Here is a 14,818-nt window from a genome sequence, read left to right as displayed (position 1 = left end):
AAGGATTTTTTTGATTTCTGAGGAGTCTGTTGTTATTTCATCTTTGTTGTTTCTGATTGATGAGATTAGAGATTTTACTCTTTTTTTCCTGATTAGGTTGGCCACAGGTTTATCTATTTTATTGACCTTTTCAAAAAACCAGCTTTTTGATTAATTGATCTGTTGTATTATTCTTTTGTTTTCAATTTCATTTAGTTCTGCTCTAATTTTGGTTATTTCTTTTCTTCTACTGGGTTTGGGGTTGGAATGTTCTTCCTCTTCCAGTTGCTTGAGATGTCCCATTAAGTTGTTAACTTCCTCTCTTTCCGTTCTCTTGAGGAAGGCTTGTAGTGCAATAAATTTCCCTCTTAGAACTGCCTTTGCGGTGTCCCAGAGGTTCTGATAGTTCGTGTCTTCATTGTTGTTTTGTTCAAAAAAATTGGCGATTTCTTTCTTAATCTCATCTCTGACCCAGCTATCATTCAGCATAAGGTTATTTAACTTCCATGTTTTTGTATGAGTATGCAGATTCCTGTTGTTACTCAGCTCAAATTTTATTCCATGGTGGTCCGAGAAGATGCATGGAATAATTTCTATTCCTTTAAATTTACTAAGGTTAGACTTGTGACCTAAGATGTGATCGATTTTGGAGTAAGTTCCGTGGGCTGATGAGAAGTATGTATATTCAGTTTTGTTGGGATGAAATGTTCTGTAGATGTCTGCTAAATCCAAATGTTGGATGGTTAGGTTTAAATCTAAGATTTCTTTGCTCAGCTTCTTACTGGAGGATCAATCCAACACTGCCAGAGGAGTGTTGAAATCTCCGACAATTATGGAGCTGGAGGAAATCAAGTTACTCATGTCTGTTAGAGTTTCTCTTATAAATTGAGGTGCATTCTGGTTGGGTGCATAGATATTAATAATTCAGATCTCATCATATTGAGTATTACCCTTAACAAATATGAAGTGACCATTCTTGTCCTTCCTTACTTTTGTTGGTTTAAAGTCTATTGTATCTGCAAATAAAATGGCAACACCTGCTTTTTTCTGATTACCATTTGCCTGAAATATGGACAACCATCCTTTCACCCTGAGTCTGTATTTGTCTTTTAAGTTAAGATGTGACTCTTGTATGCAACAAATATCTGGCCTGAGCTTTTGTATCTAATCAGCTAACCTATGCCTCTTTAGAGGACAGTTTAAGCAGTTCACATTAATGGAGAATATTGATAAGTGTGGTGAAGTTTTGGGTATTGAGTTTTTCAAAAGTCCAGTGGGCATTTTTAATCCTTTCGCCAGTGTGGAAATTGGAGTTTGATCCGAAGTTTCTGAGTGAGTTTACTTTTGTGGTATAGGATTGGGTTGGTCATTATGGAGGATAGGTCTGAGAATATCCTGAAGAGCTGGTTTGGTTATGGCAAATTTCTCCAACATATGAATGTCATTAAAGTATTTAATTTCTCCATCATAAATGAAACTCAGTTTAGCTGGATACAAGATCCAGGGTTGAAAGTTATTTTGCTTTAGGAGATTAAAAGTCGGTGACCACCCTCTTCTGGCTTGAAAAGTTTCAGCAGAGAGATCTGCAGTCATTCTAATATTCTTCCCTTTGAAGGTAATGGTTTTCTTTCTCCTGGCAGCTTTGAGGATTTTTTCCTTCATATTAACTTTAGTGAAGTTAATTATGATATGCCTGGGGGATGTCTTATTGGGGTTGAGTCGTGCTGGGGTTCTGAAGCTGTCTGCTATCTGAATTTCAGATTCTCTAGGCATGTCTGGAAAATTCTCTTTTATAATTTCATGCAGAAGGGCCTCTGTGCCCAGCGAGGCCACTTCATCTGTTTCTGGAACCCCTATGATTCGGGTATTCGCCTTCTTTGAATTATCCCAGAGCTCTCGGAGAGAGTGATCCGTTTTTGCTCTCCATTTCTCTTCCTCTTTGAGAGTTTGGGAGCATTCAAAGGTTTTATCTTCGATGTCAGAAATCCTTTCTTCTGCTTGCTCCATTCTGTTGCTGAGGGAGTCTACTGTATTTTTCATATCTTTGAGGGCTGCAAATTCTTGCTTCAGTGTGTCTAAGTCTTTGGTGGTTTTGTCTTTAAATTCGTTAAATTCTTGAGACAGCTTTTGAATTTCTCCTCAAATTCCTAATTCCACTTTGTTAATCTTGTCTGCAATCCAAATTCTGAATTCGATTTCTGACATCTCAGCCAGTTGTTTACGAATGGGATCTTCAATTGCATCTGCCATATCTTTCCTTGGGGGGGTTGATCTATTCTGGTTATTCATGTTACCAGAGTTTTTCCGCTGATTCCGCCCCATGGTTGTTTTACTCCCTCTGATTTTTTTCCCCTGGAGCTTTGTCGAGGGCCTGTACAGTGTTGTGGCCTGAGAAACTGGGGTCCTGTCTGGTGTGGTGGGGCTAAGTGGTTCTGTCTTGTTTTCAGCTGGTTTCTGTTCCACCCTAGTGAAACAGATACTTTGGATTGAAGTCTCAGCTGTGGAGAAATATCAGCAATTAAGTCACCCCACCCCCCACCGGCAAACCTTCACGGTGGAGAAGGAAAATCAAACCTTCACGGTGCACCCAGGGCACCACCTGATTTGTCCTCAGGCGATTGGTTCAGTTCAAAAAGGTCCAAATCAATTGTCTCAGTCTGCACCTGTCTCGGGTGAGAGAGCTTAAGAGGTCTCTGAGAACTGGATCACAGGGGTCTGGTGACTACTCTGGTGTGGCTTGCTCCAGTGCTGCGTGGAGTCAGGAGAAGCCACCCAGCCAATAAATCAGTCTGGGAAGGTTGCTGCCTCCTTCCCCACCTTGCACCACTTCACATCCAGTCACTGATAGCCCTGCAGTTGGCTGACCCAGTTGCCTGTAGTGAATCGGTACTCCAAGAGTTTGTACCTGCCTGAATCACAAGGAAGTCTGCCAGGCCGCTGCCCTCTGCCTCTCTCCAGCAGGAGGAGGTGAGGCCTGACAACCTCGGGCACTTGATGAAGGTTGAAGGGTTTTCACTCAGGTCCAGTCTCGCCCCTGATTAATGTTACTGACAGAACAGAACAGAACAACTCTGCAGTTCCCCTGCAGAAGAGAAGCTGAATTGAGCTCCAAATCAGCTTGTCTTTGCTCCTGTATTGTCTGTAGTCTGACGATCCCCTGAGGGCCAGGTGCGTCTTAGGTTTAGTAAAGCGGACCTCTGGGTCAGCCCCACCCTGGGAGTTTCCCTGGTTTGCAAGCTGGAGTTGCCTCAGGCAAACTCAGAGTCTCTGGTTGCCCAGGGAGACAGGGGTGTGGCTTCAGAATATTCAGTAGTGAGCCGTATTGCTAGCAAAAGAGGGCCGCTGCTTTATGGCTCAGGCAACGGCCGCTCCGGTGTAGCTCCCCTCCGGCCAACAGTCCTCTCTCCGCTCCCGTACCCCAGAGTCTGCACCGACAGGCTGCAGCCCAGCACTGTCTACACCCCTTGAACAATCGCCCAAGAGCCCGGACCCCTGGGGGACAGGCCTCCAGACCTTGGAGTGACAGCAGAGGGGAGTGCGGGGAGCGCTGGGAGCCTGGGGTTGCGGGCAAAGAACACACAGAGCTTCACACAGTTTTATGCCTGGCCGTATTGTCACCAAAAGACGGCTGTCGCACTGTGCCTCAAGGAACTGCCACTCTGGTGCAGTCCCATCTCCGCCAACCGACCAGGACTGGCCTCCAGACCCCAGTGTGAGTAAAGGGGAGGACTGGGAGCTCAGAATTCCAGGTAGAAACTATATACAGTTTATACAGTTTTATGCCTGGCAGGAGGACGCCGTGGCACCCTAGTAGGGAAGGTAGGTCCAGTTTTTAGGGGGTCTCTCCCGTGGAGTGTAGTGGGAGGACCTTTGAACTCTGACCGGTTGTTTGTGGGGCACTCTGAGCCGTTCCCATGGGGGAGGGGACTCCCGTCCGCTTGGTGATGGATTTTGTACCTTTTGTTTGTATCCTTGTGGTCGCAGCTCGCCTCAGCGGGGTTGACGTGCGTTCTACAACCTTCTCTCAGTGCAGCTCAAATCCACCAGGATACTTGCTGAATTTTTATCCTTTAACTCTCCTTCTGGACGGGAGCCTCTGTGGAAAGCTGGCTTCAATCAGCCATCTTGTCTCCTCCCCCTAGCACTTGTTTTAATTTCCATTTTCTGATGAGGGAATTAAGAGCTGGGAAAGTTCCATAATTTGACCAAATTCTTCAACAAAGAGTTTAGTCCAGGATCATTGTATCTAAAGGTTTTTTCACAATACAATGATTGCCTGATTATAGACAGCATGGTGGGCACAAAGATTTTTACTGTAGAATCCTAATAAAGGGGTCAGTAAACCACAGCCCCCAAGCCAAATCCAGCCACTGCCAGGTTTTCTAAATAAAGTTTTATCAGAACACAGCTACATGCCTGCAGCTGCTTTCACACCACAATAGAGGCAAGACCAAATGGCCCATAAAGCAGAAAATATTTTCTATCTGGCCCTTTACAGAAAACGTTTGCCAGCCCCATCCTAGAACATCATAAATAGAATTTACTTTCTTTTGCTACAATGGGAGAAAGGTTAAATAACTGCAGTACATCGATTTGGTAGAGTGCTATGCTGCCTTTAATAATTGCAAAAAGAAGGGACATGGATGAGAACCCCAATGTAAATGGACACCCTAATTCAAACGTAGACATATGCAATTATTTAAAATGCACAGACATTGTATGCTCTGAACAAAGGCAGAATGGAATACCTAAAAATTTCAATATTTAATGTGCTAAGAAGGTATATGTAAAGGTATTTTCTGTTTTCACAATAGTATTTAATTTCATTTTGTTTTTTGATTTTTTTTTTTTAATTGTAGGAGGAAAGAGCAGATTACAAGAAATACAAATGCAGGCAAAAAACAATGAGATGGAGTGGGCAAGAGTCCTACCTTAGAGGAAGTGGACTGTTGTCCAGCAGGCAGAGAAAACGCTGTCTGCCAGGCCTGTCAAGGGCCCTGGATCAGCAAGCACTAGTCAGCATGAACCGGTCCTCACTCCCCTATAGGCTTCAAACTGCTCCACCCCTCATCCAACCTGCTCCCCACAGCCACTCCCACCTCAGAAAAAGGCAATTCTCACCCTTTCCAGCTGCTTGGGAGCAAAACTCACCGAAGTCCCTGCCTCATGAGGTCTCTGCTCTGACATCATCTTAGCCATGAGGCCTAACCACTCCTAACCACTCCATCAAAATTACAACACCCGCCTCACACCCCCCAGAGTTCATCCTTCATCCAGACAGTTTAGTAAGACAGACTCAACCCTTAGGCTCTGGACTGGACTTTGATCCAGACCGGGCCTACCAGAGTCACAGTGAGGATTCTAGGATAACCCCATGGCCAGCCCAACCTCTGTGTTGGAGCCCTGTAGAAAGAGGTCCACTCTTTGCCAGGGGATTGGTCTGTTACAGGATTTGGCCCAAGAGCTGCTGGTAGCCCTCTTGCCTCCACTGGAAGAGAGGCTGCATATGCATGAAGCCAAGAGAGAGGAAAGCAGAGCTGAGAGTTAGACAAAGAGTCCCGACAGACCCTCAGCACCTGAATGCATCAGTGCCTAAATCGAGCCCTATCCCTAACTTTTTTTCTTTTGTTTTGTTTTGTTTTTTGTAGAGATAGAGTTTTTACTTTATCGCCCTGGGTAGAGTGCCATGGCGTCACACAGCTCACAGCAACCTCCAACTCCTGGGCTTAGGCGATTGATTCTCTTGCCTCAGCCTCCTGAATAGCTGGGATTACAGGCGCCCGCCACAACACCCGGCTATTTTTTGTTGCAGTTTGGCCAGGTCCAGGTTTGAACCCGGTATATGAGGCTGGCGCCCTACCCACTGAGCACAGGTGTCACCCTGTTTTTTTGTTTGTTTGTTTTTGGTTTTTTTGAGACAGCCTCAAGCTGTCGCCCTGGGTAGAGTGCCGGAACATCACAGCTCACAGCCATCTCCAACTCTTGGGCTCAAGTAATTCTCCTGCCTCCACCTCCCAAGTAGCTGGGACTACAGGTGCCCCCCACAATGCCCAGCTATTTTTTAGTTGCAGCCATCATTGTTGTTTGGTGGGCCCGGGCTGGATTCGAACCTGCCAGCTCAGGTGTATGTGGCTGGCGACTTAGCCGCTTGAGCTACAAGCACCAAGCCCTGTTTGGTGTTTTCTTGAGACAGAGTCTTACTTTGTCACCCCCGGTACAGTACCAGACTATCATGGTGTCACAGCTCACAGCAACATCCAACTCTTGGGCTCCCAAATAGCTAGGACTACAGGCACCTGCCACAACATCCGGCTATTTTTTTTTTTTTTAAGTTTTTGGTCGGGGCTGGGTTTGAACCCATCACCTCTGGCATATGGGGCCGGCGCCCTACTCCTTTGAGCCACAGGTGCCGCCCAACACCCCACTATTTTTAGAGATAGGATCTCGCTCTTCCTCAGGCTGGTCTCAAACTCCTGAGCTGAAGCAATCCACCTGCCTCAGCCTCCCAGAGTGCTAAGATTACAGGCGTGAGCCACCGTGCCTGGCCTAATCCCTAGACTTTTACATTATAAGACACTATAATGTTGCTGAAATCAGTTTGATCACCTTTCGCTCTGTCAGTTGAAAAGAGTGCTGGCTAACACACCAACATTGCTCTCGTGAAACTTCTGTGGTACCTTTGTTCAATTTGCTTCGATGACACCTTTGGTATAGCCCTTTGGTAAGCGAGAGAGGATGCACCAAATAATCAACCAAGTCCTGTTTGCTGAGTGGTAAACCCAAATTTCCAGCCAGTCTCCGCTGCCAGTAGAGCTGTCATCCTTCCTGGCACCATTTCAAACAAACACAACTGCTTTGGGAAAAAACAATCAAGAACAACAACGGTGTTGGTGTAAATTTTTGGGAAATCACCCTAAAAACACGATCTAAAGGAAGGAAAACCACCGATCAAGAATGGCAACTTGATGTTAGTGCTGCTTTTGGGAAATCATCCTAAAAACCCAAAGGAAGGAAAACTACCCTGTACAAAAATGCTTTACTTATAACAAGAACAGAAAGAAAAAAAAGAAGATAAGCTAAGTCTCTACAGGGACAGTCAATAAAGATTGTGCCACATGCAAAATGAAGGATTGAAGACGGACTATAGACCATGAAAGAGATCAGTACGGCGTCCAGGCAGCAACGTGGTCAGTCTTTCCTGGGATGTTAAGGTGAAGGCAAGGTGTCTGATAACAGTACAGTCACTTCAGTCCATGTCAGCGTTTCGCTCAATCTTTTTTTCATTATTTCCCTCCATAGGATACTTTTCAGACACTTTTTTCCTGATCATTCCTTCCATAAAATATTAATACTATAGATACAATTTACGTCTGTTTATGTTCTACTAGCATATCTAAAGAGTACTACTTATGTTCTACTAGTACGCTAAAGAGTACTCTTTTTTGGGGGGTAGGGGGGACAGAGTCTCATTCTGTTGCCCACAGTAGAGTGCCCTGGCAGTAGCTTAGCTCACAGAAACCTCAAACTCCTGAGTACAAAAGAGTAAAAATTTTTTTTTAAGAGTAAATTTTTAAATCCTTCAAGAACCAATTTCCACCCCTTGGGGGTGTTATCACGCCACTGAGAATGCATGGCCGATATAAGATGGTGGCAGATGGAAGGTACTTTATCTGGAATTATGTACAAATTGCCAAAATTTAGAGAAGTCCATAAAATCTTGGATTTTAGTTCTGAACTTGAAAAGCTCTATGAACTTGACTTCCTATTGGTTTCCCGGACACAGTTCTGCATCAGGGAAGCAGGAGAGTCAGTGTTGAGTCCATTGCCACTTGCTAGCATAGGAGGTGGTCAAATGTTTGCTGACATTACTCTGTACAATCCCCCTTACTTCTTACATTCTTACATCCCACCATAATAAACCAACCCAATGCCTTCGTAGAGGAAAAAGAAATATGTTGATAGCATTACTTTCCTACTTTGAATGAAAACCATGAGTGTTCTTTTTCTATTCACTTGTTTCAGCTGATTCCTTATTCTAAGTACAAGCCACTAGTGGAAAGGTCTTGTCAATGCCAAGGAGAAAACCATGACATTCAACATTCCAGAAAAATAAGAAAACACTGTCAAAATGTACATAAACATCAGGCAAAAAACAGCAGTAAATTACCCACTAAGCCCAAAACTCTGACACATCAGGCACTAGGAGTTTGTTCCACAAATGATTTGCTCTGTGGCCTGGCTTTCCCTACCCTTGAAACAGAATTTTAGTGTCCTTCTAACTTCAGAATAATTCCTGAAAAAATAATTACGTAAGGAAAGGAGCATTAGGGACCCTCAAATATAAAGTCTTACAAAAGACAATGCTTGAGAATAATAACTTTCTGGTTCTACAAGTTCCACTTTTCCAGTAAGAGTAAAAGCATTATCTGGAAATCAGAATTTCTTAGCTTTAAGAAGCTGGCAAGCAAGTTATTCTTATCTTGCTTTAAAGATACATAAATAAATTGTGACCACTACTGCCCTAAGACAACTACCCACACATGTCTAGCAAGTATCTTTTCTTCCTGATAATCTGTTCAATTTTACATGCACATATGATAAGTAAATGTTGTCTTATATATTTTTTAATTTGCATAAGGCATATATTTTAGTATAATTCTACATCTTGCTTTTTTTAGAGAATATTAACATTGAGAGAGTGATAAGTATAAATCCATATTATTTCTTTCAACATCTTTGAGGTTTCCCATCATGTGACCATACAGACCATATAATGTTTGTTCATACCCTATTAATGGTCTTCTTAGTTGTCTTTGGCCTCATGATACCCATTAATATTGTGCGCGCATTACCTAGGGCCATTCTACCTTCCAGTTGTTTGCACTTAATGTATTCAGCCTTGAACTGATCTGACCTCTGCCTCTACATAAACATTTTCAACTCAAAAATACAGCCCATCTCCACATGGTATTCCTGGCACACACACACAAAGACTAATTGCCAATGTATAGGATATACAAGACACTGAGAAACATGTTAAGCTAAACCAATGGATACAATCAGCAAAATCCTGCAAAGAATCAAGACAGGGCGGCGCCTGTAGCTCAAAGGAGTGGCGCGCTGGCCCCACATACCAGAGGTGGTGGGTCCAAACCCAGCCCTGGCCAAAAACTACAAAAAAAAAAAAAAAAAAAAAGAATCCTTAAGATAAATGACTGGTTCCTTAAAAAAAAAAATTGCAAGAGAAAAGAGAGATTGAAGGGGAACCTGTAGTTTAAAAACAGACTTTGTGCTTCAAATAATACCATCAAGCAAATGAAAAGACAGCACACAAAATGGGGGAAACTTTTATAAACAATCTATCTGATAAAGAACTTGCATCCAGAAATTATACAGCATTGCTACAAGTTCAAAAAAAAAAAGGGAAACCCAATTAAAAACCAGGCAAAGGATATGCACAGGCATTTCTCCAAAGAAGATATACAGTTGGCCAATCAGCGCATGGAAGATGTTCAACATCACCAGTCAACCACAGAGGGATAGTACTTCACACTCACTAGAATTCCTATTATCAAAAAGACTGCTGCTGAGGATGTGGAGAAAGTAGAACCCTCCCATATTGCTTGTGGGAATTTAAAATGCTGCTGTCATTTCAGAAAACAGTCCCTCAAACAGTCCTACATGACCCAGCAATTGTATTCAGATACATACCCAAGAGAAATTAAAACAAATGCACACACCAAAACCTGTGCATGGACGTTCACAGCAGCATTATTCATAATAGCTAAAAAGTGAAAACAACCCAAATGTCCACCAACTGATAAACAAAATGTGCAGTATCCATACAATGGAATATTATTTGGCTACAAAAAGGAATGAAGCACAGATACATGCTACAATATGGCTGAACCTCAAGTACATCACACTTAGTGAAAAAGGCTAGATATAAAAGGTTTCATACTGAATGATTTCATGTATATGAAATGTTGACCATAGGAAATCTATAAAGATAGAAAGTAGATTAGTGGTTGTCAGGGGCTGAGAGAAGGAGGAATCAGGAGTGACTGCTAATGGATACAAGGTTTCTTTCCTGGGTGATGAAAACATTCTGAAATTGATTATGGTAATGTTTGCACAACTTTGTGAATATACTAAAAAGTAAAGAGGACTGCCTGGTGTGGTAGCTCACAGAGGCCTATAATCCCAGCACTTTGGAAGGCCAAGGCAGGAGGATCCCTTGAGCTCAGGAGTTAGAGACCAACCTGAGCAAGAATGAGACCCTGTCTCTACCAAAAATAGAAAAATTAGCCAGGCATTATGTCAAGCACCTACAGTCCTAGCTACTCGGGAGGCTGACGCAGGAGAATCGCTTGAACTCAGGAATTTGAGGTTCTTGTGAACTAGGCTCATGCCATGGCATTCTAGTCGGGCAACAGAGACTCTGTCTCAAAAAAAAAGAAAAAAAAAACGTTAGAAGGCTGATTAAATTTTTGATGATATTTAAAAATCAATACTAATTTCTTATAGGTATGATAATGTTATTATGGTTTTTTGGTTTTTATTTTTTTGAGACAGTCTTACTCTGTCTCACTGCAACCTCAAACTCCTGGGCTCAAGTGATCCTCTCACCTTAGCCTCCCAAGTAGCTGGGACTACAGGGGCATGCCACAACGCCTAGCTAATTTTTGCATTTTTTGTATAGACAGAGACAGCTCTTGCTCAACCTGTCTCTAACTCCTGGCCTCAAGCAATCCTCCCACCTTAGCCTCCCGAAGTGCTAGGATTACAGGCGTGAACCACCATACCCAGCCCAAATTATGTTTTTTATAAAGGAGTCCCTGTATTTCAGAGATACACGTGAAAATATTTATAGGTGAAATGATACTGTATCTGGGATTTGCTTCAAAATAAACTGGGGAGAGGAGTGGGGAGTAGGTAGGGATACAGATAAAATGGTCATGTGCTGGTACCTGTTTAAGCCATGTGATGGTACGTGGGAGTTCATTATACTATTCTCTCCACTTTCATAATATTTGAAATTTTCTACTTAAAAAAAAAGACAGAAGAAAGTGAGGAAATATTTCTAAGCCACATTATTTATCATATACCAATTATCACCATAATTGAGGAAGCCCATTTTGAACGGCATTCTCAAGAAATGAATAAATGTACCCTTGGACTTCCCCTTCTATCCCAAGAGATCACTTTTTCTGCCTCAATTACAATCCTTCCTAATGAAGGCTTTCATCCTTAATGCTTTTTCCTAAAAAGCCATTTGTTGGTATCCTTTTATAATTTGTTTGGCTCTAAACCTAATGATTTTTAAATTAAATTTTAAAAACTTCCTGAGTCTATACTAAGTTGCCCCTTGAAAGATACATTGACTAACTTCCTTTGATTTACCAATTTCATTTCCTCCAGTGATTAATATAGACCAGAGAATAATCCAGCACTGTGAGCTTGTAGCAGAGATCCTTGGTCATAGGTCATGTTAAAAGAAAAAGATTTTCGGAGAACACCCAGTTCCAGATCTTGTGCCAGAACTGGGCCAAGAAATAACCTCATCTCCACCCCGCATGGGTCCTTATGGAAACAACATCAACAGTTCTGAGATCCTGACACGCCTTATGTGAGAGGCACAATACCAAATCACTTTACTTGAACGTTATTATCTAGTCACTACAACAAGCCTAGAAGACAGGTTCTATCACATATCCCTATTTTGCTGGGACTTATACTCTGCAGAAAGGTCAAGTGACTTACTCTAAATCACACTGTTTTACCTGGCAGAACCAGGATTTGAACTCAGGATGTCTGGGTCCAAGACCTGCATTTATACCAAACTACATCACCTCCTGGTGGAAGCCAGCTCATGACCTCTTTATTGTGCTATCACTGATGTTCAAGAATCAGAAAAACCATTTGCTCTGCCAACAAAAGGTGGACTATCTCCCAGGAAACTCCCCCTCACCACCCCATCCTTAGGACGATCAATTTCACAAATCTTGCTCTTAAACAGAAAAACAAAAGGCATAAAGCTAGTTTAAAAAAAAAAAATCCACACAGGGCAGCGGCCCCATATACCAGAGGTGGCAGGTTCAAACCCGGCCCCGGCCAAAAACTGCAAAAATAAATAAATAAATATTAAAAATCCACACAAATAGCTTAAAAGGTAAAAGTGAATACAGGTATCCCCTCTGCATTGAGCCTTCTCAATCTCCAGAAATACCTATGTGGAAAGCTGTGACAAGGGAGCTGGATGCAGGGATTCCTGAGAAGCAATTCCATGGTGAGAGAAAAACGGGTACTAGGAGGGTAGGCGGGTCCTCCCTAAGTAAATCCAGATTCAGACTGGCCAAAAAGACAGGGGTAAGCTGAGAGGCTTCCCTGAGTCACTCCCATCTCCACCCAGGAATGACTTAGCACCAAAACACCAATAGGACTCTTCCGAGGAAAGGAGGGTGAACATCCAGTCAGAAAGGACTAAACTTGAGAAACACTGAGGACGAGCTGTCCCACCTCCCTCTCACTATCAGCCTCCCCTCCGAAAACACCCTCTCGCTGGTGGCAAGAGTTTTGAACTGAAAAGGGCAAAGCAACGGTTCCTAGAAGGGCCAGGCACTGGACAGAAGGGAAGGGCTGCAGGACAGGACAGAGAAACCCTAAATGATGAGCTAGGACAAGAAATAAGAAATGGAAGGAGTACGAAAGAATAACGGAAATGCAAGGACCGGAGAGGGTAACTGGGAACAACTGGTGGCTGGAATAGAGAAGCACTGACAGTGGTGGGGAAATAAGAAGATGGAGAAGACAAAGGAGTTGCAGAGCTGAGAGTTCTCTGAAGACAGGGAGGTAGTAGGACATGGGCGCACAGGGCCAGCAAACTAAGAGTCCAGAGACATTCTGCTAGTGTGGAAACTCGAGTGACTGGAGACAAGGGCCCTGGGTAAGGAAAAGGACTGGGCAGCCAGGGGACCGGATCTAGGAGCTGGGAGGGACTGAGGCACGGGATGTCTCCGAACCGGGGGGTCTGGCAACTGGGCAAGGGGATAGGACTAGAGGGGCCTGAGGGGCAGAGGTCTAGCAGCTGGTTGTAACTGACGGACAGGAGTCAAGAGACTAGAGTGCCTGGCCTCTGGGGCGTCAGAGAACTGCAGGTGACCCGGTGCCAGGCATCAGGGTCCTGGCGCCAAGGGGTCAGGAAGCGGAGATACGGACCGGGGAGCTGAGAGCCAGAGAGGCACGGGACTCGGGGACCAGAGTGTGCAGCTGGAGCAGCGGGATCCGGGGCGGCCAGGACGGGTGACAGCGGCGGAGCCGCTACTCACCGCTCATGGTGCAGCTCCCCGGACCGGTGGCCGCGCCGTGCCGCCACCACAGCCGCTTCTGCAGCCGCCGAGCTCTAGACAGGCCGGGAGACAGCGCGCCCCGCCCCAGCAGCTCCGCCCCGGAAGTGGAGCTCGCCGCCCCGAGGCCCCGCCCCCCGACCCGGAAAGTAAACTCGGCGCGGGTTTGGAGCGAGCCGGCGGCCTGCGCTGGAGAACTGGGCTGGAGAGGCTGCGAGGCGACAAGCGGCGGCGAGACTCCGCGAGGAGACGCCTTCCCGCCTTCCTGGGGCTCACACCTCTGTCGGGCCCCCTGACTGAAGCAACGAGACAGCGTCGTTCCTGAGGGGTACGAGCTGGAGGGGAAATTTAAAAAAAGTAATGGGCCCAAGCGTGGGCAGATGGGCAGTCTCGGAGGGTCTTTTTAAAGAAGCGGCTTTTGAACCCAGATGTAGCTAATGAGTGGGAGCCGGCTCAGGTCCCCGGGAAAGGCGTTCCGGATAGCTGGAGGGGTTCACTGGCGCCAGCGGGGGAGTGAGCCAAGAGTGGTGACGCGAAGGAGATGGGGGGGAGGGCTTTGCAGTCCTGGGTAAGGAGTAAACGCAGGTAAGTAGGGGACTGGGAGGTCATCCAAGAAATCAAGCAGGAGAGTGACATGATCTGAATTAGGTTTTAAGACATCACTCTTCCTGGGATGAGAATAAAATGGAATGGGGCAGGGTGAAAAAAGAGTAGCCAGTTAGGACCCTGTTACAGTTGTCCAGGCCACGGTGGTGGCTTGTGAACGTGGAGAAGATGAAGGACTGAGCATGAACACTTTCACAACATCCTTATGAAGTTCAGGTTATTGCCCCCGGAGGAAAGGGGATCAGAAAGGTTGAAGGAATATTTTCCAACTTTTTTGCCCACACCCAGAGTTTTAAAAAATAACGTTTTACATCACATATGCATAAATTGAAGGAGATGTTTAACAAAACAAATCTGTAGGTAACGTGTGTTGGTCTGTATGACAGTTTTGAGACAGACTGTGTTATGGTCTATTGTTTCACTCCCAGGAAACACAGCCCCTGTCCTCCTTTCTGATTCACCAGTGCAAGTTTCAGGTTGCTTGGCTTATTGTGTTGCAGGGGAGGCCTTCATTTGTATCTGTGATAGGGATTTTATGTTTCTTCATTTTTCTGTATCACAATTTTTGTAATGATCCCTGTATTCTCTTTTATTTTCTTTCTTTTTTGTAATGCTGACTGAGACTTAATCCACTAGTAATTGGCGACCAAGCCCCCCTAGGAAATAGAGCCAGAATCCCTGCCCTGTTTTGGTGACCCCAAATCCCTGTGTTCTTCCTACTGCATTGCCTCTCAACACATAATCTCTAAAATTTACCTTTAAGGAAGCAACTCAGCAGAGGCCCAGAGCTCTGCAATGTTATTTATAATAGTGAACAAGTGGAAAGCACCAAAGCCCAGCTACAGAAGAATAGCTGAGTAAATCATGGCCCAGCACACAAGGAATGT

At 44.5% G+C, this 14,818-nt stretch overlaps 1 protein-coding gene across 3 annotated transcripts in view; it reads right to left on the bottom strand.

Moving 5' to 3' along the window:
* The window catches only part of SNX29 (sorting nexin 29), a 640,705-nt gene extending 627,301 nt beyond the window's left edge, over nt 1-13,404 (bottom strand). For all 3 annotated transcript variants that reach the window (XM_053556354.1, XM_053556355.1, XM_053556356.1), the window contains exon 1: nt 13,308-13,404. In XM_053556354.1, coding sequence (XP_053412329.1) covers nt 13,308-13,314 — 7 coding nt within the window. In that variant the 5' untranslated portion in view covers nt 13,315-13,404. The remainder of the gene's footprint in view (nt 1-13,307) is intronic.
* Between the last annotated feature and the right edge of the window lie 1,414 nt (nt 13,405-14,818).

The sequence above is a fragment of the Nycticebus coucang genome, chromosome 12 (assembly GCF_027406575.1).
Source record: "Nycticebus coucang isolate mNycCou1 chromosome 12, mNycCou1.pri, whole genome shotgun sequence".
Classification (NCBI taxonomy): Eukaryota; Metazoa; Chordata; class Mammalia; order Primates; family Lorisidae; genus Nycticebus; species Nycticebus coucang.
Note: the sequence above shows the minus strand (reverse complement) of the source record. Positions and strands in the feature narration are given on the sequence as shown.